General features: G+C 37.6%; 1 protein-coding gene across 2 annotated transcripts in view; it reads right to left on the reverse strand.

The window, feature by feature from the left end:
• Positions 1-495: 495 nt before the first annotated feature.
• CNTNAP5 (contactin associated protein family member 5) overlaps positions 496-23,239 on the reverse strand; it is an 876,843-nt gene continuing 854,099 nt past the window's right edge. For both annotated transcript variants that reach the window (XM_055108578.2, XM_008953637.5), the window contains 3 exons: positions 18,544-18,762; positions 10,160-10,231; positions 496-7,605 (listed from right to left, as the gene is read on the reverse strand). In XM_055108578.2, the coding sequence (XP_054964553.1) occupies positions 7,409-7,605; positions 10,160-10,231; positions 18,544-18,762 (488 nt within the window). In that variant the 3' untranslated portion in view covers positions 496-7,408. The remainder of the gene's footprint in view (positions 7,606-10,159; positions 10,232-18,543; positions 18,763-23,239) is intronic.

Raw genomic sequence — 23,239 nt, forward strand, 5'->3', positions numbered from 1 at the left:
GAAGGCTTAATAAGCACCACATGAAGTGGGTTCTGTTTCACAGCAGTGTTTGTTTAGTCTCAAACACATAGGGTTAAGGTCCTTTGTAAGAAAAAGATGTAGGGCAGGAGGCAGAATAAATACAGTTCCTGTGAGTGGGCACTGATGAGGATGGAGGAGAGTCTGAAGTTTCACGTGGGTAGCTGAAACCAAGGTGGCTCCAGATCACTGAAGCTGACATTGACTGAATCAATGAGCTTGCTCTTGTACACATTTGAGCCAGGCGTGTTGCCTGGGATAACTCAGCTCAGCGATGAGGGAGCCCAGGACAGCACTTTTAGCCATGCTGAAATCAATAAACCCAGCCAGTGGGAGTTTCGTGTTTCTCCAGCAACCCCACAGGTCATGTTGTCTGCGAGTTAATGGTCTAAGGAATGAGAATGGGAGCTAAGGGATTGTTTGACTCTTCATTAACTCAAGAAAACACAGCAAGGCACATTCGTCTTCCACACAAAATCATACAAAATGTTCTCTTTATTAAATATACATTATTTACAGTTCATCTTTCTTCTGTACAACAATAACCATAGAAAACAAAGAAATCTAAGGCTAACTTTTATTTTTTCCCCATACAGTGTATTAAGACATGTTACATGGTCTACAAAACTGACTTGGAATGAGGCAACATCACTTGGGATTTTATTTTAGGAACAAAAATCAGAAGATAAAAAGGAAAAGGTAGACTCCAGCATTTCCACAAAAAGATGACCTGTTTTGTGCTTTTACCATAATAAAGAGTCTGACATATGTGTATTTTTGCGGGGAGGGTATTCTGCAATTTATTACTTGTTGAAATACCCTCCCCACTCTTTCTCATTCCCTGAAAAGGAGGGCCTGAACATGCCATAGGAAGACTTACTTCCCATCTGAAACAGACACTGTAATGCTCTATCTTAGGAATCAGCAAACCGTAACCTATGAACTAAATTAGATTTTGTAAATAAAGTTATATTGGAACATGGCCATGGGTATTCATTTATACATGGCTGCCTTTCTGCCCTAGGCTAGTGACTAAGGAAAATGTTAGTCCAAGGCAACACAGGATATCAGGAGGCCTGTCAACTGCCAGATTCAGAAAGAGAAAATTCTTGGTCTTTGTCCTCACTAAATGCAGTCTCTTTCTCAATGTAACTATGCTGCTTTAAGCAAAGTTTGGTATTTTTTGCAACAGTATTTAAGGCAGGACAAGGTTACACAGGTTTATACTACCTTTCAAAGAGAATAGACTAGGTGAATATTTCATGTAAAACGTTTGGGATAGAGGCTGACTCTGATGGGAAAGTATGCCCAGGCTGACGCCTGTTAATATTTTCCCTTCAAGTTTTCTTGAAAGAGAAAGCCTTTCAAAGAGTCTGTAGGGGAATGCATTATTCCTGTTTCATATCCAGCACTTTGTTCACGTTCTCTGAAGATATTTCTGGCATCTGAAGCATGTAAGACTATGACACTCATTAAAATAAGACCAGGCGTTAATCACTAACACAATTATCTTCACCTTTGGTCTTGGCTTGGGACTAATCTCCTAATTTTGTCCTATTTTATAAAGGGTTTCCTTGTGTCAACTGGAAGGACTGAGAAAAAATAGTGTTCCCAGATGGTGTTAGATGGTAGGTCCCTGGCGGTACTCATTGTCAGGGCTGGGACACTACACTCCTTCTTACAGTTATGGTATGCTTATTCATGTCAGGATGAATGGAAGGAAAAGAAAGACACTGGATGGATTCCAGAATCTGAGGACTTCCACTCACAGGGGCTCTGATTGATAATAGACCTAGGGCAGTTTTCTGACAGTTTCATTTCCTGAAAGTTGTATCTGGGTGCTTAACCTGGGCAGGTTAGATAATTATAATAATAGTTCTAAAGCACTCTGAGAAAATCCTGAAAAAAAATTTAAAAATTGAAAAAAAAGAATGTGACTGAAGAAGTGTTGGAAGGTAAAAAAATATCATGCAAATGTGAGTAAAGAATTATTCATGCAAAGCCCATGATATTGCCTCTTTCCCTAATGAGTAAGACAATGATCCAAATGCACTAAAGAGACTCCTGAGTGAGGAGCCATGAAAGTGGAAAGGCTGCCACCACTGATTCATGGTGGAAGCAATTTCCTTCCTCACCTCAGATGGCCACCAATTACTGCCACCGGCCCCTCTTCCTCTTCGTCAAGTTCGCAGCAGGTGTGGTTGAAACCAAAACCAACTTTTGCATTAACCTTTGTTCATGTCTGCTCAGCCACTTTGTAGACTATAAACATTACATAAGACAGACATCTAGCTTACAAAGTACAATATTTCACTAGAAAATGTGCTTTTCTGTTCTTCCTCAGAGTACCTTAGTGCAAAATAAGATAAAATAATCACTGAAAAATAGCAAACCGGTTAATTATTAAAATCTTATATGAAGGATTCAAATAATTGTCAACATAAAAGAGGAATGCTTCTCTCCCTACCAAACAGATATGTATGTAGAATGTTCAAGAGAAAAGTTGAATAACAGCCCTATTTGTACAAAGTGTGCATGTGTGCGTGCGTGTGTGTGTTGCATTTTTTCCCCTTTAGGTGGTTCAAATTTGGAATTTGTGAAGGCAGAGCTGAGAATTAGAGACAATAAAAATCTGCAGAGTAGATGGTTCCACAAACAAGACTATGAAAGAGGGGATAAAAGAAGAGGTCAAGAAAGACTCAAGAACAGTATTTAGAAATAATTCAATTACATTATGTGTATTTTAAAGAAAACATGTTCAAACTGCATGAGACACAAAATAGCACTCAGTTATCCTCCTAGACTTCTGGAAGTTTTGAGTTTGTCTGCATCTTCTTCCATTAATCGCCTTTGCCATCTTCAGAAACAATGAAGTCAGTTTATTTATTTAGTCGATACATGACCTGTAGGATAATTGAGGACTAAGTATGTCCAAGCCTTTTCGTTAAGGAAGAATGAGTGGCAGAACCATACAGGTATCCCAAAGGCCTTTTGGTAGGCTACAGCTGCAATGAGTTTCTGATGGATGGTAGCTATGGGGAAGCTTAAAGGAAGCTAGGGCAGTTGGTGAACAGTCTGTCAAGACCTTTCCTTTCCTAAGAAAAAATTCAACAGGTCTGATCCTCATCTCCCTGGATATCTTGGACTGGATAAGTTGGCTGTGCTTGCACCCTCCCAGTGCAACTCTTCTAACTGAATTAACTTCCTGCAGAGAGGGAGCAAGTATGACCTTCAAGACAGGAAACACTCACTCAGGCTCAGAGGTGAGACCTCACATAAATGGACAACATTTTTTTAGTCAATTACTGATGGAAGGGTAGACTTCAGTTAGGTTCAGAAATGTTATGTAGAGTCAAAATGGCTCATCAGGACTAAGGAGGGTTTTAGGAAGAGCTGGATGACAACCAAACCACCTTCAGGAACATCTGGAAGAACAACAGCATGCAATAGGTCATAAACACATGGCTGTGGAAGAACTGAGAAAAGAGAAGGAGAGGGGCCAAAGTGGACACTCTTAGGTCCAACTCATGGGAGGCAAGACTTTTGGAATCCCCCAACCTGACCCGAGACAAGAATGTAGAGAATTCAGCCTCCCCAAATGTATGGCAGAGACAGAGACCATCTATTCTTACTGTTCCTAAAAGTCAATCCACCCCTTTCTACAGAAATCTATATGCGTTGATAGATATCTACTTTGAGGAGGAGAAACAAAACAGCTTACAGAAGGTGGAAGCAGTAATTTAAAAAATAACAGATATTTCCCAGAAATTTACGTTTCTTTCAGTCTGGCAGATGCTTCACAAAAATAATTGTGCGGGACCTTGTGCTGCATTCTAGGACACTTTATGTGTGGCCCTGTTGCAACAATACATGCCTTGCCTGCTAGACTTTGAGCTCCCCAAGGGCAAAAACAAGGTGTAATTTATATATGTTCACCCAATGCCTAGCCCGGCACTCATTGGCATTCCATAAATACTTCATGAATGAAAAAAGAAAAACAATCTCTTTATTTTGTTCTATCCTGCTCTTGCTACCCATTGGTGGAGATGAGTCTGACAAAAGGTAGAAGTCAAGTTAATACCATCTCTGTTATTACTAAGGAGAGGAAAAAAGTTGTTTTAAAACATCACTGCTAGGATCCTTAAAATCTTCTGCATACAGCAGAGGGTAAATAGAAGAGGCAAAGTTAGTCATAAAAATATGTCTATAGAAATGACAAATGTCTATTTCTCCAGACAAATTTTCATAAAGATGGCAATTGAGGCTATATATGCAATAAATGATGCAGTAGGATAAATATATTTTAGAGTAAGCAAATATACTGTTGCTTACATAAATAGATTTGTTTGGTGGAAAAAAATATCAATGAAACAGCTCCATTAAAATGTGAAATTTCACAAGTACTTTTGGCTTTACTGTAAAGTGATCCATATTCCATAAGATCTTTTTGTAAACAGCAGTTATTGAAGGCTGAGGATTTAAGTGGAAGAGATCATGGTGGCCCAGTTGGCCAGAGCATGTAGTTGGGAAACCTGAATGTGGTAGGAAAAAGAAAAAAAAAAATGGTTAAAGAGAGATTAAGATGCTTTCAAAGTCTCCTTCGAGATGATAATTGCAGAAGGATTGAAACACTCACACAATTGAACAATTACATAAAACTACATAGATCTTGGTACCACTGAGGAAAGACAGTCAGAGTTAGCACGATTTCTAATTGTAAATTACATTCTACTTTGGAGGGTACGGCTCACTTGCATTTCATATATATCTAGTGAAAGTTAGTGTTCTCTGGGGTTATGAAATAATTCAACCCTGTAAAAATAATTCTGCTTTAGCCCTGAGACTACTTATAGGAGTGGCGTGTAGACGGCACTGTCCTGGCATCTACATTTAGGTCTGTGGTATGTAGTGTGCATGGAGTCTACACACGTGAGGAAGATGCCAGTTGATTTTGTAGTGCCATTGTGGTCAGGATAGAGCTTCACAGATTCTTCATCCTACAGGACAATCTACAAGCATATATACTTAGATGAGAAAATCAAATCCTCTGAGTTAGCCTTTGCTAGTCTCCATTTCTTCTATTAGCACTATGTCAGCAAAACATAGTCCTCACTGCTCAAAGATTGAATAATGAAGAGTTCCAGCTTTATTACTCATACCTTCCTTTGCCTTTCTATTTCATTATTGGAGCTGCTTCAGGCTAAACCTACTACACTTCATGGTGACTTTTATTTCAGGGGACAAAGGAATATATAGCCAAGCACAAGGCTGATTTATATAGCCTTTTTATGGAAATAGAAAATTCAAAAATGAAAATTGAAGAAAGGGAGGAAAGGGCAGGGGAAAACAGTGTTTAAAGATCCTTCATCTTACTAAAGAATCATTCATCTTATTAAAACTAAAAGGAGAGAAATGGTATCATGGTTAAAATCACTTTAAAATAAATGTACTAGCCAAAAGATATCATGTAGATGATAAAGCGATTAAGCTCAAATCCACAGAAAATTTCGAGGAGAGAATATGCATTTGAAACAACATCTTAAAATAGAGAAATATGATTGCAAACTAAATCCTTAACTCATAAGCTCTCAAACTGAACGAAAAGCTGTGTTTGAAATGGAATGAAGAAACTAAGTTCCTCATTGTGAGAGGCGAGAGACAGTGTACCCTAAGCACAAGTTGGAATGTCTGCTAACTGTCAAGGATGGCAAATAGAGCTGTGGTCATTGTTTTCCGAATTGAATCTGCCTCATAAAGAGAATCAGCAAGTATTTTCCACACCTAAGAATCATTACATGAGCATTTCCACCATCTTGGAGCATTTACATTGTTTTCTCCTTACCTTTTTCTCCAAGATGGCCCAGGACAAAGAATGATGCATATTGCCACAGAAAAATCATTAAGATCTTTACCGCCACCCCATGGATGAGCTCAAGGTGCCTTCTTGAAGGAATGACTGTTTTCAATGCTTTGTTACCAAAAGGGACAAAGACCCTGAAATTTGTCACCACCTCTTTTGGGAGTTTAAGCCTATAAAAAGATGTTTGGAAGGGTCTTTATGTATATAGGGTATAGCAGATTTGAAAATGTGATATGCTACAGAACCTAAGGGCTCCTCTGAGATCAAGCAATGCTAGTTAGCTAGAGGTGACCATGTCACTTATGTTAATGCATCCTAAACTTCTTGGAGAATAGCTTGATGTTAAAAAATGTGAAACTTGCAAATTTGAATTAACTATCTTCACCAGGTCTTTAGTGAGTGAATGGAAGGGAAGAATTCTGTTTGGTATTTTTCTTATTTCATGCACTTTTTTTTTTTCATTTTTTCCTGATTTAATTTTTGTTTAAAGCTGAGTTAAGATGGTTTAGGCTCTTTCACTGAACCGGGTACTATTTTAAACTTTTATTTCAATTTCTTTATGCTGCAGCAATATATATGTGTGCGTGTGTGTTTGTGTGTGTATATATATATGTGTGTGTGTGTATATATATACTCACATATATATACATATATACACATATGTGTATGTGTATATATATATATATCTCTCAGTATAACAATCCCAGGAATACCTAGCTAGCATTCTTACAAAATTGGAGGAGGCATTTTGAAGATATGGAACATCTACTTCCTAGAAGCTTTCTTGTTACCTCCTAGTTTCAAGCTGCTATTCCATGAATCCCCTAGCTTTATGCTATGGTATGCTGTCCCAATGTGTCGGCCCCAGGAGAGAGTGGTAAGAAAGGAATAAAGTAGTTTTGCTCACTACTATCAGCAATCATATATTTGAAAATACTCAGGGTCTAAGGGTCATAGTGAAAAAGGGTGATGAGTTAAGGCAAGGGATTGCTTATGGTAAAGAAAGTAAACCACCACAAACCAAACCTCTCTTACTCTTTTTACAATGCCACCAAAGCAAACCGGGCCTCTAGGTTCTTCTCTCCCTGCCCTGGGTTCCATGGTAAGAATAGACTTGAGCTGAGGAGGATGTCAGGAATGACCGTCATGTGCCTAAGAGCTCAGGTTCAAAGCAAGCCTGAACCACCAAGTGGTTGGAAAACTGAACAGTGCATTTTAGATACTGGAAGTACAGAACTGAACATGCAGGAGTGCACACATGTGTCTCTTCCTTGTCTTGAATGGTGAAGTCAGTCTCTTGAGTGGTCGTTTTCACCCGATAGGTTCATCAGAGAGGAAGGCAGTGGCCATGGCTGCCTGGTCTCTTGGGCTGGATCAAGGGAATTGATGCTGTGGTGGATGCAAGTATGTTCCAGAAAAGACATGGCAAGCAGAAAATAAAGAGAATGACCAAATCAAAAGACAGGAGAGAAGAGGGGGAGGAGATAATTGAACAACAAGAAAAAAGAGTAGTAGGAACCCTGCAGTTTCTCAGATGAAATATTCCCGTTTACACTCGCTCACTGTGTTTTGCAAGTCAATTTCATTTCTGAAGGAACTGTCCAAATTTTCTGGATATTCCTTCTCCTTCATCTGGCTCGTACGATGTGACTGCTTGTGCTGGTAGAGGAACCGGGTCATGATGCCGATGATACAGAAGATGATGAATATCACCACTGCTATCACCCCTGGAGAGAAAGGGGAAGGAAAGAGAGAAGGAAATCGTCATGCATCATCTGCTCAGGAGAGTGGATTCCCGCCAGATGAGGGGAATGCTTAGGAGAGAAAGCAAAACAAAACAAATCACACAAACACAACTCTGCCACCTGCCCAGAAATAAAGACCTGCTGAAAGGCCCTGTCTTCAATTACTGTAAAACCTCCTTCTTTCAGACTAACTGGGGGCGAGAGACACTTTCAACCATAGAAGGTTTTGTTTAAAGAACTGAGAATACCATCTTATACATATGGAATTGGACTAGCAAAGGGTTTCTTTGTAAATTTTTCAAGTCTGCTATAAATAATGTGTCAGAATCATTTGTAATTAGCCCATTTTTTGTCACCTCACAACTAAGTATTTCAGAGTTACTTTAGCATCTTAGAAAATGGTACTTAAATATCTCACATCTTAACACGTGTTCTCCTGATGTAAATTTGTTTTATGTTACATGTTTGTTTTGCTAAAACATTTTCATTAATAATGAAATGATCGCTATAAATTTAGAACATTTTTACACTGCTCTGAACTCTGTTAAACTAAGGCTCATTCAGTGACAAGATGCCTCTGTTCTTGAGAAACTCAAAGTCAACTGATATGGCAAACCTCTGCCCAGACCCATCGGATTCCCCTTTATTCTGACTGTGTGTGATTTAACTGGATTATGTTGCAAGCTATTCTTGCTTACCCTAGGGTCTCACCCCTACCTTTGCCAGGAAGGCTCTTGGAACATGAAAGGCAATATCAACAAAGGAATAGTGAAAACGTGGAAGCGGCAGATGTGTCTCTGCATGAATGTAGTATTTCAGCATGAAAATATTTAAAAATATGTATGATAAGCAAAGAATTTACTTGTAATAAGTTCTATATTTTGCTGTTTCATTTTTCTAAGGAGAGGAGATATTGAGGAAAAGTGTCTATTTTAGAAAGCTATTTTTGGGCACAATGCATTATGATTTACAGAAGCATGGACATTTGTAAGTTTCATAAATGGATTGCATGTCTTCCACCAATTGTTTTTAGAACTGAGGCCATGATTAAGATTTATTTTTATAAATATATATTCCTAAATCAGTTTGTGGCATTTTCTACAACTATGTTAGAACAAGTAAGAGTAAAATCATCTAAGTTAGCAAGTCTATGAATAAACTGGGTGGTAGTGAGTGACTCCCATGAGTGGGATGCAGCATTAAGAGATGAAATAGGAAACTGGTTCCTACTCCTTCAATGCATGGGATAGTCAGAGTCAGCAGCTGTGCAAGCCTCCAGGAATTTTCCTAGGGGGTCAGATGACTTTCCTGTCCTTAAAGAGACTCATAGAGCATGTAAATAGCTGGAGAGGAGTCAGCAGTCACAAAAGTCTTTTTTTTTCCACTTGTCAAATGGGAAATTATTGAAAGAGAAATAGGCACAAAATTCTTTCCCATATTTCTCTATGCCAAACAAAAATTAAGGTGGTCCAGCTTCTCTGGAGCAAAAATTCAGGTCAGAAGTTTTAGGAACTTCCTTAAGGAAAGGCGTGGTTTTCCTTTCTTCATGTTATCAGGAGTGCACCTCTGTGCTCCCATAGCCTTTTGTACCTCCTCCCTCAGAACAGCCTTCACTGGTTGTCTTGTTGTCTGTTTACCCATCTCCTCGCTGGCTCATTCATCCCCATATTCCTCTACTTAGCACAGAGCCTGACCCATAGCAAGGCTCATTAAATATAAGCTAAATGGAGAGATACTGCAGGTTTTTAAAAGGAAAACTCCATCTGCCAAGGATCAGTTCATCTAGGCTTCCAGAAGGCAGGGATGGTGGCACATGCTAAGGTTATGTTTCTCAGATAGAAATGAGTTTGGTCTTTCACAGGCATCTTACATGAAGCAAAGCTTGGGAATCATTCTGTGTTGGTAGACCCAGATGGAAAAATCAAGCCACAGCAGGAGGAAGCCAAGCTGAAGCAGAATAAAAAAGTGGGGAGGCCAACAGGCAATGAGAAAATGGAAAAGCAGGAGAGCTGAGCTCACAGAAGAGCAGACAAGGTCTGCATCTGTAACCATATGTGCAGTGAGATTTGCAACTACAGTTCTGTGGGCTTCACCCTGCTCATTAGACCTAACCCAAATCACTTGGTGGGGAACACTCAACAGGACTGCGGCTTCACCCATTGTCTGCCCCAACATGGCTTCTTCCCCGTATTTAGTTTTATTGGTTTGCTTTGTTTGCATTTTAGAAACAGTGAAAACTGTATGAAATGAGCAGAATGTGAGCTGTTGTCTGTAAGTAAATTCTCCAGCTGTTGACTCAGTGCTCAGCTGCCTCATGAATTAGAGGCAAGATGAATCCGCAGAGCTGCTGGTGTCGGCAGAGGGTGCTTTTGATCATTCAGCACACAGGACTACTCATGAAAAGCCCACAGTCTTGCAGGTAATGTAGGGGGCTCTGAGTGCTGGATGGCCATAATTAAGGAAAGCTTCAGATAACTTTCTCCAGAATACAGGATCGTTTATGTCTTTTTGCATTCAACAACAATGAATTGTTTACCTCCGATGACTGCCGAATCACTACGAACAGCATTTGTGAGTGGTTCCCGCTCATCTGTCTTCCCAAAAGGATCTGAAAGGAGTAAAAGACATGGGACTTTACTTCTCACTCAAAGCACTGGAAAGAAGCCTACAGTGTGGCCTACCTGGAATGACACACCTGTGCATTACACCAGGTGCCCTCAATTAGTTGTGAGTTGACATGTTGCAAGGAACTCAAAAAACATGCACAAGCAAAAAGCATTTGAAGTGCACTGCTCACACCCCATAGTTCAATGGCCCTGTTTGTTTATATGCAAATTGTAAGATAAGGGGTTAAAACGGAGGATGGTGGTATCCTGCCCACATGCCCTCACCCTGCTCCTAATGTCGCCTGTTGCCTCGCTGGACAGTTCCTATTCCTATGCATGATGCCCTGCTCTGCTTGAGAGTTTTCTTCAGATGCAAAAGGATCCTGAGTTTACTGACAGTAAAGAACAAAAGTGCTGGAGAATTAACACCTTCAGGAGCAGGCCTCACTGATGAGAGAGGAATTGTACTGTGTGTCCAGTACCATATATGATATAAGAAAAAGCATCAAGTTTAAGGGTACACAGGCCTTAATCTGAGTCTTTGCTCTGTTGTTTGTTGGTCTGGTGACATTGAGGAAGACCTCTTTTTAAATATAAATTTGCATATGTATTAAAGGAGAGTAGTAATATCTATATGTGTCTATATAATGCATGCTAAATTTTCAGGACCTATACACTTATAAGTAGCCACTATGATTATTATTGTTGTATCATTTGATCATTGGAAAATGACTACAACATGAGTATTGTTGTTCCCCTTTGGCAAATAGGGAAACTAGATTGAAGCAATCAAATAACACGTCCAAGTCCTACAGATCATTCATGGAAGAGGCAAAATTCACACCAAAGCTATCCAACTACTGCACTCAGAGTCTTTCTATTACTCCTCTCTGCTGCTCGAAAAATATCAAGATTGGTGATGTGCAGGCAGCAACAGAACTCAAGCCCCCATATGACATCATTAGTCCTGTCATGTGTCATTTAAACTTTCTTCTCTGTCAAATGGTAAAAATGATAGTCTTTGCCTTAAAAGGTTTTGTAAGAATTATACAAGTTAATATACTTGTTTTTACAACAGTGGCTGATACAACGTAAGTGCTCACTAAATCTTGTTTCTTCTTATAATTTTGCTTACTATTAATTACATACACATTTATATGTGTATAAACATGCACATCCTAGTCTCATGAGTGGGACCTCAAGCTTGCTAATGAAAAAACCAAGACACACACTTCTTCATACCGCAGCACTTGCCACACAGCCATGTGGAGACACACGTGAAAGATGTTTGGTAAGTATTTATTGTGTCTTCAAGTGAACGGAGTGTGGTAGTTGATGCCATTTGTGGTGTACAGGGATGGCCTTTTCCTAGGACTCTCGAAATTGGAGCAGAAACAAATCAACATGAGAGAGAGGCTGATGGGGTCAAATGGGAAGGGTATTGTAATTAAAGAAGGTGCTGGCCATGGAGCAGGTATTCAGAACTGGTGACATTGATAAGGTGGGTCTGGTGGAAAAAACTTGGAGTTGGAAATTGATATTATTAATCATCTCTGTACACCTGGATGACCTACATACATGCATACATACATGGAGAAGAACATATATATATATATCACCAATTGATAACAATGGGGTGATGATGATGATAGTGGGTGTTAGAGACAGAGAGAGAGCGGGCAGACAAAGAGAAGGTGGAAAATGAGAAATCAGAGGAGTCAATAAAAGGGGGAGGGAGAGAGGGGATGAGGTATGGTAAAAGATGGGTAGAAGACAAGGAGGAAAGAAAGAAGAAAGAAAGGGAGGGAGGGAGACAGGAAGAGAGGAAATTCAAAATATTTAGTTATTAGATCTCCTGTATCACACTGTCCACTGTGCTTGTTATTCTTGTATATCCCTGTGCTACTCCACCTACTTAAAATGCCTCCTGCTTCTTTATAAATACAGTCATGTGTAGCTTAATGGTGAGAATATATTCTGAGAAATGTGTCATTAGGCAATTTTGTCGTTGTGTGGAAATCATAGAGTGTGCTCACACAATCCTAGGTGGTACAGCCTATGACACACCTAGGCTGTACATGTAGTATAGACTATTGCCCCCAGGCTACACGCCTGTATAGTATGTTGCCGTAGTGAATACTATAAGCAACTATAACACATTTGTGAGTATATGTGTACCTAAGCATATATAAACATAGAAAGAGCAGAGTAAAAATATGAGATTTAAATAAATGCTACACCTGCACAGGGCACTTATCATGAATGGAGCCTGCAGGACTGGAAGTTGCTCTGGGCGAGTCAGTGAGTAAGTGGTAAAGGTCCAGGACATTACTCTACACTACTACAGGCTTTATAAACACTTTACTCTTAGGCTACACTACATTTATTGACTTTTTTTCTTTCTTTAATAATAAATTATCCTTAGCTTACTATAACTATTTTACTTTGTGAACTTTTTATTTTTTTGACTTTTTTACTTCTTTGTCATAACACTTAAAACACAAATATCATACAACTATACAAAAATATTTTCTTTCTTTATATCCTTTTGCTAGAAGATTTTTTTCTATTTTTAAATTTATTTACTATTATTTTTTACTTTTTAAACTTTTTTCCTGAAAACTAAGACAGAAACATACACAGTAGATCAGGCTTATGTGGATTCATGACATTAATATCATTGTCTTCCACCTCCTCATGTTGTCCCACTGAAAGGTCTTCAAGGCCAACAATATGCAAGAGGTACCACACGCTACCATAACAATGCCTTCTTCTGAGTTATTTCCTGAAGAAAATGCCTGAGGCTTTTATTGAGGAGTAAGTTCATACCAGAGTCACCACAAACATGTGGATAAGGCATTGTACTAGGACCTTATGATTGCTACAACTTCATTAGGTCATAGAAATTATTCAGCTCCGTGATAGTCTTATAGGACCACCGTCTATGCAGACCATTATCTTTACATGGTACATGACTGTATTCAAATCTGAATCATCCATTATGGTTTATTAGATCATGACCTTTTTCTTTTTTTTGTTTTGTTTTGTTTTTTTCTTTTCTTTTCTTTTTATTGAGACTGAGTCTCACTCTGTCATTTAGGTTGGAGGGCAGTGGTGTGATCTCAGCTCACTGCAACCTCTGCCTCCCAGGTTCAAGCTACTCTCCTGCCTCAGCTTCCTGAGTAGCTGGGATTACAGGTGTGCACCACCATGCCCAGCTAATTTTTGTATTTTTAGTAGAGACGGGGTTTCACCATGTTGGTCAGGCTGGTCTCAAACTCCTCACCTTGTGATCTGCCCTCCTTGGCCTCCCAAAGTGCTGGGATTACAGGTGTGAGCCACTGCATCCAGCCTCATGGCTTTTTTTTCTTACTCCGACTTACAATGGTTTCTCCCTTACTGAGTCTATGTACTACTTTTAACATTATTAACCAAAGTAATAACCTTGGTTATTACTTAACATTGATTTCACAACAGATTTCCCCATTTCTAGCAAATTTTGCTAATGATACATTAATATACATTAACCCAGCTTGTTAATTCTAACTCTCCAATATTTATTAAAGCTACAAATAAAATACTTCAGATCTAGTATGATGACAGCTTCAGTAACATGACTACAAAAGTTAAAAATACCATGCCTATATCCATGCTTAATGGACACCTTCTGCAAAGTAACCCTTGGGGTAGTTATTCATTTATTTCAATAGTACTTCTCTCTTCACAGTGTGTCTAAATTGTCTTTAACAATTTTAGAGCTATCTTTTAGTTTCAATTCCCCTCTCAAAAAAAGAATGACTCAGCTTAAATGTATCTATTTATATCATATATATAGATCTTGATCTATAAATATAGATATAGATATAATTATAGATATAGATCAAGATCTATATATTTTATATATTCTATATCTATATATTATATATTATTTATATATTATATATTATATCTATATATCTATTATAGAATAGAATTTATTGTATACTATAATAATATAGATAGACATTGAGCAACTATCTGTATCTATCTCTATGAAATATCTATGTATATATAGAGATAGAGAGAGAGCTAACATTCCATAGGAACTCCTCATTATTGAAATATGTTGGACTTCTACACTTGCACCTAATGATTTACCTGTGAGGGGTTTTCACTGATTACTAAATATGCTACACTCTACCAGAAATTTGAACTTTAACTTACATATTTCCTTTTGTAATGGGCTTCTGTCTTCTGAACATTGCAAACCCTTCTCCCTAAGCATTGCCATGACCAGATTATTTATAAATCTATCATTAGTTCATCTAAAATGTATTTGCTGCCTTTTCTTGGTTCCATACAACCCAAAACTCTGTTCATATTTTTCCTTTAGCATTGCTCACACTGTATTATGATATAGTGCTGGGCATCCAATGCCACACCCTAATTCCCTGAACCATTGCCTTCCATCATCTTTACAGATTTCTAAAATTAGGGACTTTAAATGTTTCTTATTTTTTGTTATCTCCACTAACTATGGAAGTTAACACTAAGTAGCTGCTTAAAAGATGTGTGATGAATAAGGCAACAGGAGAATCACAAGAATCACCTGAAAGAACTCAAAATCATATTTGAAGAATAAAATGGTGAAACATAAAACAGTAAAGGAGTGGGCAATACATTGCTGGAAGAGTAGATAGAAATATTCAAATATCCTACTCAGGTTACCAAATTTGTTAAAAAATGTATTTCTCAATTTTTACAAAATATTGGACTGGGCACTACAGATCTCGGGCTACAAGTCTTGGCTAAGAGTCCTGCCACATAAAAGAGAGTGCGTGTTTCTCAATATATTTCCCAAGATATTAAAATCCCCTTGACTTGTTTAATGCAATAAGATGCCCCACCTTTTATCTTCCTACTAACACATCATGACCTATCGTAGACCACTGCTGGGGGAATTGTGCCTGTAATAGAAAATTACTGTGGTCCAGAACCCTTCAACACCTACCACTATTGTTCTTAGTGTGTGCTGGGAGGCAAGGGGAGGGTAAAACAATACCATGGTAACCTGGGAGCTTTATCAAACATCTCAGACCTAGCCTCTTCATCACCACTACTTGCAAAACCCATATTTCATACCAATATTAGCAGCAAAATCTGAACAAAATATATATCCCATGGATTTAGAAAAAGCATCCTAGAAAAATCTGAAAATACCCCCTCACCCATATACAAACCACTTTAAAGCATAATCAGAATGAAGACACTATCACTGTTTCTATCTATATTATATTGACTTGTTGATACATGTTGATGTCTTGGTTTTATCCCAGTGTATTAGTCATTTTTTAAATCAGTATTTATGATGCTTTGACATCTTGAGGATCTTGCTGGCCAGGGAGACACTGCCCCTCTCAGGGCTAGCTGATTCCTAGAGATAGCAAACAACAGGCCTGCAAGCATGCATTTTATACACAAACCAATCAATCCAGAGCCCATCTCCCACACTAATCCATTTATCTAACTCACATTCACAACCCAGTATTTCTCTTGCCTTAAATCACTCAAGGCCAAGTATTAGATAACTAGAGACCACCCCTGTAGCGCAGATCCTGCCCACATTATTCAAACTATCCAATTCTAACTGGCTCAAGCTTGCCTACCTGGTTCACCCCATTCCTTCCCATGGAAGCTGTAACACAGCCACCCCACCACACTTTCCCCTTTCTCTTTCTCCCTCCTGACCAACCCTAGCACTTCTCCATGTGGCTCTGAGTGGTAGAATGTATCTCTTTTTCTTGAGAACTGTAAGAAATAAACTTTTCTTTCAAAGGCAATCATCTCATGCCTGTCACCTTATCATGCCTGATTAAGACAAAATCCCAGATACATTTTCAGACACCCAAAATGACAGTGACTAAGAAAAGATAGAAAAGACACTTAGAGAGTAGTGAAGCAGAGAATGTATGGATGATGGTGCCATGGGTTTTTTCTACTTTTAAGAAAGGCTGATTTAATTTATTTTCATTACATATTCAGAAATAGGATTCGAGTTTTAATATTTTGACAAACCTCTCTACTCTTTTCCATAATGGCTGTACCAATTTTCATTCCCACCAGGAGTGTGAAAGGGTTCCATTTTCTGCACTTCCTCTCCAACATTTGTTGTTCTTGTCTTTTTGATACTAGCCATCATATTATCAGCTGTGAAGTGACATCTCATTGTGGTTTTGATTTGCATTTCCCTGACGATCAATGACGTTAAGCACCTTTTCATGTACCTGTTGGATGTTTGTATGTCTTTTGTGAAAAAAAAAAAAAAAAGCCTATTCACATCCTTTGCCTATTTTTTGAAGTGTTTTTCTTTTCTTTCTTTCTTTCTTTTTTTTTTTTTTTTTGCTATTGAGTTATATTAATTCTTTTTATGCTTTGGATACTAACTCTTCATCAGTCATATGGTTTAAAAACATTTCTTTTTCCAATTCTGTAGGTTGCCTTTTCATTTTGTGGATTGTGTCCTTTGCTATACACAGGGTTTTTTAGTTTCATGCAGTCCCATTTTTTAAATTTTCACTCTTGTTGATCATACTTTTGGTGTCATGTAAAAATATATATATATTTTCAAGACCAATATTAAGGAGATTTGTCCTTATGTTCCCTTCCTGGAGTTTACAGTCTCAGGTCTTATATTTAAGGTTTTAATCCATTTCAAGTTAATTTTTATATGGTATAAGATAAAGGTCCAATTCTATTCTTTTGCATGTGGATATTCAATTTCCCCAGCACAATTTATTGAATAAGCAACATTTTCTGCATTATGCATTTTTGGAAATTTTGCCAAAGATTAGTTGATTAAATAAGCCTGGGTTTATTTCTGGCTTCTCTATTCCATTCTATTAGTCTATGTGTCTGTTTTATGCCAGTATTATGCTTTTTTTTTTATTACTACAGCTTTGCAATATAGTTTGAAATCAGGGAGTGAGATGCCTGCAGCTTTCTGCACTCGTGTTTACTGCAGTATTATTCACAATCGCCAAGATATGGAAACAAACTCTCTGTTAATGCTTAAATGATTAAAGATATTGTGGCATATACGCACACAATTGGAAATTTTCAGCATTAAAAAAGATTGTGCCATTTGTGACAATATGGAATAACCTAGAGGACATTATGCCAATTTGAAATAAACAAGACACACAAAGACAAATACTATATGATATAACATATGTGGAATCTAAAAAAGTCAAACTCATAGAAACAGAGAGAACAGCGGTTGGCAGGGGCTGGTGTGTGCAGGAAATGGAGAGTTGTTGGTTAAAGAGTACAAGCTTTCAGTCAGAAGATGATAAATTTTGGTGAATTTTTTTTTTTTTTTTTTTTTTAAACAGAGTCTCGCTCTATACCCCAGGCTGGAGTGCAGTTGCACGATCTTGGCTCACTGCAAACTCTGCCTCCCAGGTTCAAGCGATTCTCATTCCTCAGCCTCCCAAGTAGCTGGAATTACAGGTGCCCACCACCACGGCCAGCTAATTTTTGTATTTTTAGTAGAAATGGGGTTTCGCCATGTTGGCCAGACTGGTCTCGAACTCCTGACCTCAGGTGATCCTCCCGCGTTGGCCTCCCAAAGTGCGGCAATTCCAGGCATGAGCCACCACACCCGGCCCAAAATTTGGTGAACTAATGTACAGCATGATTATTACAGTTATTCATACTGTATTGTTTACTTGACATTTGCTAAAATAGTAAATCTTAAGTGTCCTCATCAGATGTGTACACATATACACACACACAAAGGGTAACTGTGAAGTGATGTGTTGATTAATTTAATTGTGATAGTAATTACACAATGCACATGTTTATCAGATTATTACATTTTACACTTTGAAAATATATAATTTGTATTTGTCAATTATTTCTTAATAAAGCTAAAAAAGGTTTATTTTAATCACATGAATTATCATGTTAGTTCAGGAACCAGCTTGCTGCCTCCCTGTTCTCTAAATACGTCAATTCTCGGAGCAGTATCCACTTCAACAGTAGTGACTATGTATACAAACACACACACACACATACACAATGCATTATATACGTGCATAATAAGCAAAGTACACAACTATGCATTTAGTTTTAATTACTCATCATATTAAAAATAAAACTACATCAAATATGTATAAAATCACCCATGAAATATCAGTCATAATTTTTAGCCACCTGTTATTATACAAGGTAAAAACTGAGTCACATTAGCCAACTCTTTAATCTGGAAGCTTCTTGAAGACACAAAAAGTAGTGCTAGTGACAGAAGCTCCCTTGTGCATGCTCTTGAGTGTACCTGATGAAGAATGCACCGTGGTCACTGCATTCACATCTGAGTCCACCATGAAGCCACAGCTGGATTCCGTCAAGGTCCCATGGACAGTCACAGGCGCGACAGTGGCATGGCGCAGGGCAGCCTTCAGTGGTGCTATGTGGTTGTACTGGACCGAAGACATGCATCCAGCAAAACCCATGGCATTTGCTTTAGCAACTTCAGAATCCAAACCAAGATTCTCTGCAATGTAAAAGATAATCAGAAGTCCTTTACTTTTTTTTGTTTTTTCCCAATTATATGCTGGGTCCTCTTTGAGTAGTATCTAAAATTACAGAAATTACCTTGTTATTCTTTGAGTAAAGAAAACCCTCCCCTATCTCTCTTTATCTCCTTTCCCCACCTCCACTCCCAATGCAAGCATCAATATATCAACTACATTTCATAGAAAATTGTCAGGGCCATCTCTGCTTCGAGATAAAAATTTTCCCCAACTTCTAAATTTTCATTCATGTATTTTATGAACTGTAACAAAGACAATAAATCTGTTCTGTATTTTAGGTGTTTTATAAAATTTGTATCATTATCTGCATCATCATTTATCTTTGGATACTGGTGATTAGTGCAAGCACCCTATGATGTTCATTACAACACTTCACTCAAAAACGTAGCAAGAGAAAAAAAATAAAGAGGTAGAGGGATTAGAAGTCAATGTTGTCCTTCCAAAGATTTATTGTGTAAATTATTTTAAGCCACCTGTGTAGACTGACCTTCTATTCAAGATTTCCACCTGCTTGGTTCTGTCCATGGAACTGATTGGTGTGCATGGGTTTTTTATGACAGCATTCAACTTCCTAAAGTATCTTTGAGACTTTATAAAAGATGGACATGCAATAATTTGGGATTCATAGCAAGATCAAATGTCTCGTTTTCTTCAAGATTGGTGGTAAAATCACTCAGTATTCCATTTCTTTCTCTTAAAAGAGTCAATTGAACAAACTGCTATGATGCAATTACATAAAACTGCAATGCATAATGAGCCATCTTTTTTCCTAAGGTGTAATAGTCTTCACATACCGAGATGGTTATTTATTAAGATAATGTGTTTGTTTTCTGAAAGGCAGTAGGGACTCTCTCATCTACCGGCATAGATTATAATTTTATTTTGATTCATAAATGGTCAAAGAGCCTCCACTGATCTATAAGCATGCATTATGTTGGCAACATTAAGAGATATGATAAGGATATGGAGGAAAATGAGAAATTAACCTCCTTTAATAATGCCTTTTCTAAGTTTTGCTCTAATTTTACTCTCCTCCATCAACACCCATGTAAACTTAGCCAACTTATCATCTCTGTCTTTTCACATAAAAAAATCAAATCGTGTATTGTTATGTGGCTGGTGTGACAAATTGCCACAAACTTAAATGACTTTAAAGAGCTTAAAACACAAGTGTGCTATCTTGCAGTTCTATGCGTTTGAAGTCTGCCATCGATCTCATTGGGCTAAAAATCAAGTATCAGCAAGGCTGCATTAATTCTTGACACTCTTGGGGAATATTATATTTCCTTGCCTTTTCCAGCTTGTAGAAGCCACCCACATCCCATGGCTTCTGTAGACTCCTTCTCTATTTCAAGGCAAGCAATGTTACATTTCTCTGTGCCTTTCTTTCATACTTACTTCAACCTATAATTCTCTTCTATCTCCTTCTTTCACTTTTAAGGACCTTTTTGATTACACTGAATTCATCCTGATAATACAGGATTATCTTCCTGTTTCAAATGCAGCTGATGAGCAACATTAATTACTTTTGCAACTTTACTTCCTCTTTGACACATGGCCTAATGTATTCTTGGGTTCTGAGGATTAGGACACAGACATCTTTGTGCTCTATAATTCTGTCTACAACTTCAGGTCTGAGATTTCGTGAGAACTTTCCCAAAAATGATAATGAAAATCCAATAATAATGTGAAGTGTCACTTCTTCAAATATAAAAGGACTCTGAGATGTATGAGAAAACTTCTATCTTCCAAATATTCAAATAAATCTCCTACAGCATTGGTATATATTTGCTACTTATTCATGAAAGGATCACATATGTTTGTTTGGTATGATGAGCATTAAAAGACTGTGTCCCACATAAAGCATCTCACAAAAAACTTTAATGGACTAGATGTTTTTTGCTGGTGGCACCAGAACTCAGTGTACCCAGATACAATTCAGAATATGCATTAGCTACAGATTGGTGGTAGAGTTAAAGACCAGAAATATTTAGAGGAAGAGGCAGAAGACAAGGGAAGAGGAGCATAAACTATCATGAGGTTTTTGCATTGTAGGATTTCAGAACATGGAAAATGGCAAGTCATTGTAGTTCTGCCTGAAGGATCTAAGTCAACATTGCCAGCTCTCATTCCCAGGACTCAGTGGGAAAGAAGCCTACATAGTGTCCAGGTCCTTGGAGGACATCACTATAGTGACTATCATGACATACTCCAGATGTAAGAATAGGCACATTGATAAGTCGGGGGAAATGCCAGCAAATGACATTCTCACCTTGAATGAAGAGATGTTTTAAATAAAGCCCTATCTCTACGGAAGTGTGCTTCTTCCAGATGTACTATAAGGACAGAAACCTTGAGGTGTTTCTGAAAAGAAATGCAAAGAACAAGAATCCCTGATAGGAGAAAATATGCTCTGCATGATGCTCGAGATCATGATTTCTCAGATTCTTACATAGATGGAGAGGAAAAAAAACAAAAATAAGACAAAAGTTAGAAAGGTTCTAAATGATTTTAGTTTCTTATAATAGCATTAACTGATATGTAGTATGCTATAATAATTTGATAAAAACAATACTTTTAAAGCTGCAAAATACTCAACATTCACCACTCACTGAGTAGCTACATACAACTGCAATAATTGTTGTCGAAGAATTATTTCTATTCCCCTCAAAAGTTCTTCCGGATATGTGTTCTCAACCTTCAAAATTTACAAATGAAGTAACTAGGACTCGAAGAAGTTCAAAGATGTACTGAAGATCACGTAGCAGGGTTGAGATTTAAACCCAAGTCTTTATGATTTTAAATGCCAAACTGTATTTAAGCAATGCAGCCTCCAAAAAAAAAAACCCTCCAAAATATCTCCTGTATAGAGTAAAATAATTTTACATAAATTATCTAAAAAATGGGTTGCAAAAACTAAGGAAAGCACAAGTTATTTTGGTTAAGTGCCTCACAGAATTCACTGAACTCTGTATTACATTAAAGACAAATGTATTTCCTAATTCATTTTTCTGTTTTTAGGTTAAAATTACATTAGATTCATGTGGAGTTAGATAAGGGGGCTGTTTCATGTGCTGTGTTAGAGAATGGATGTTGAAGACAAACTTAATAGACTTAATAGTGAATATGGCTCCTCAAAAGCTGACAAAATGGGAATGCAAGCAAAGGCGACACCACTGAAAAATACCAGTGTTCCTTGTTTCATTTTTCCCAAGATTTTCTACTAACATAAAAATCTTATCCAAAAAAAGAATTACAATGTTCAAAAGTCTTGTCACTGCCTTAAGAAATCAAAGGCATCTTGGAAAGAAAAAACAACAGCATATCCAAATGTCTTATTTGAAATTGACTTAGTTTCTGTCACTCAATACATTTTAAATATCATTAAAATAAGGTTCTTGATTCTCTTTTGATTTTAGCCCCATGTCCTCCAAGGGTGATGTAAAAACAGCACAAGCTGCTGATAGGTACAGGTTGGAAATTAGGTCTACCTAAGTTGATGAATCATGAACTTGCCCATATGATATCTGTTTCCATGTTTCTTCAATGTTATCCCCTATAAAATAGGGATAATAGTACCTACCACATGAATTTTGTCAGAAATAAATACAATAATATAAATCAAATTTATAGCTCAATAACCATTAATGCATCTTTGGTGTTTTATGTATTTGTTTGGTTTTTGTATATATTTATATTGCACAACATGATGTTTTGATATATGCATACATTGTAGAATGGCGAAGTCAAGACGTTTAACGTGACATGGCGGATCACCTTATATACCATTTGTGTGTGGTGTGAAAAAACTTAAAATCTACTGTCAGCAATTTTCAAAGATATAATATATTAACTGCAGTCACCATGATGCACAATAGGTCCCTTGAATTTTTTCTCCAGAACTTATTCTCCAGTCTAACTAAATGTTCATCCTTTGACTAACATATCGCCATAATGAAAGCAAACTGTTAGGAGGAGGAGGCCGGGGGGAGTGGTAGTTAGCAGTAATAGTAAAATCTTTTACTCCTCCTACTATTCATCAGTTCCAAGCTCTGTTGCCTGGCTTCAGTGCCCCTCAACATGCCCAAGTACTGTTGCATTTAGAACTATGGTGTAGATACTAATATGCTTGCTGTGGAACTCTACTACATTTCCATTTACTACTGATTCACAATTGAACAAATGTAGCACTCAAATTTTGAATGACTTAGTTAACTTATTTTAAACTAACGTTTTTGGGCATTTAAAATTTGACTTTCTACATTATTTTGCAAACACCTTTATTTCTTGTAAGTAAAGCTATGCTCCTCTATTAAATCTAGTAGATCTGTGATGCCAGAGAAAGTAGCAAAGAGTCAAGTGTAGCCTCAGAATGCACAACACTTTACACATTCGCAATTGTTTTACAGGAAAAGAGTGATAGAATGAATCCAGGAT

The sequence above is a fragment of the Pan paniscus genome, chromosome 13, assembly GCF_029289425.2.
Source record: "Pan paniscus chromosome 13, NHGRI_mPanPan1-v2.0_pri, whole genome shotgun sequence".
Taxonomy (NCBI): domain Eukaryota; kingdom Metazoa; phylum Chordata; class Mammalia; order Primates; family Hominidae; genus Pan; species Pan paniscus.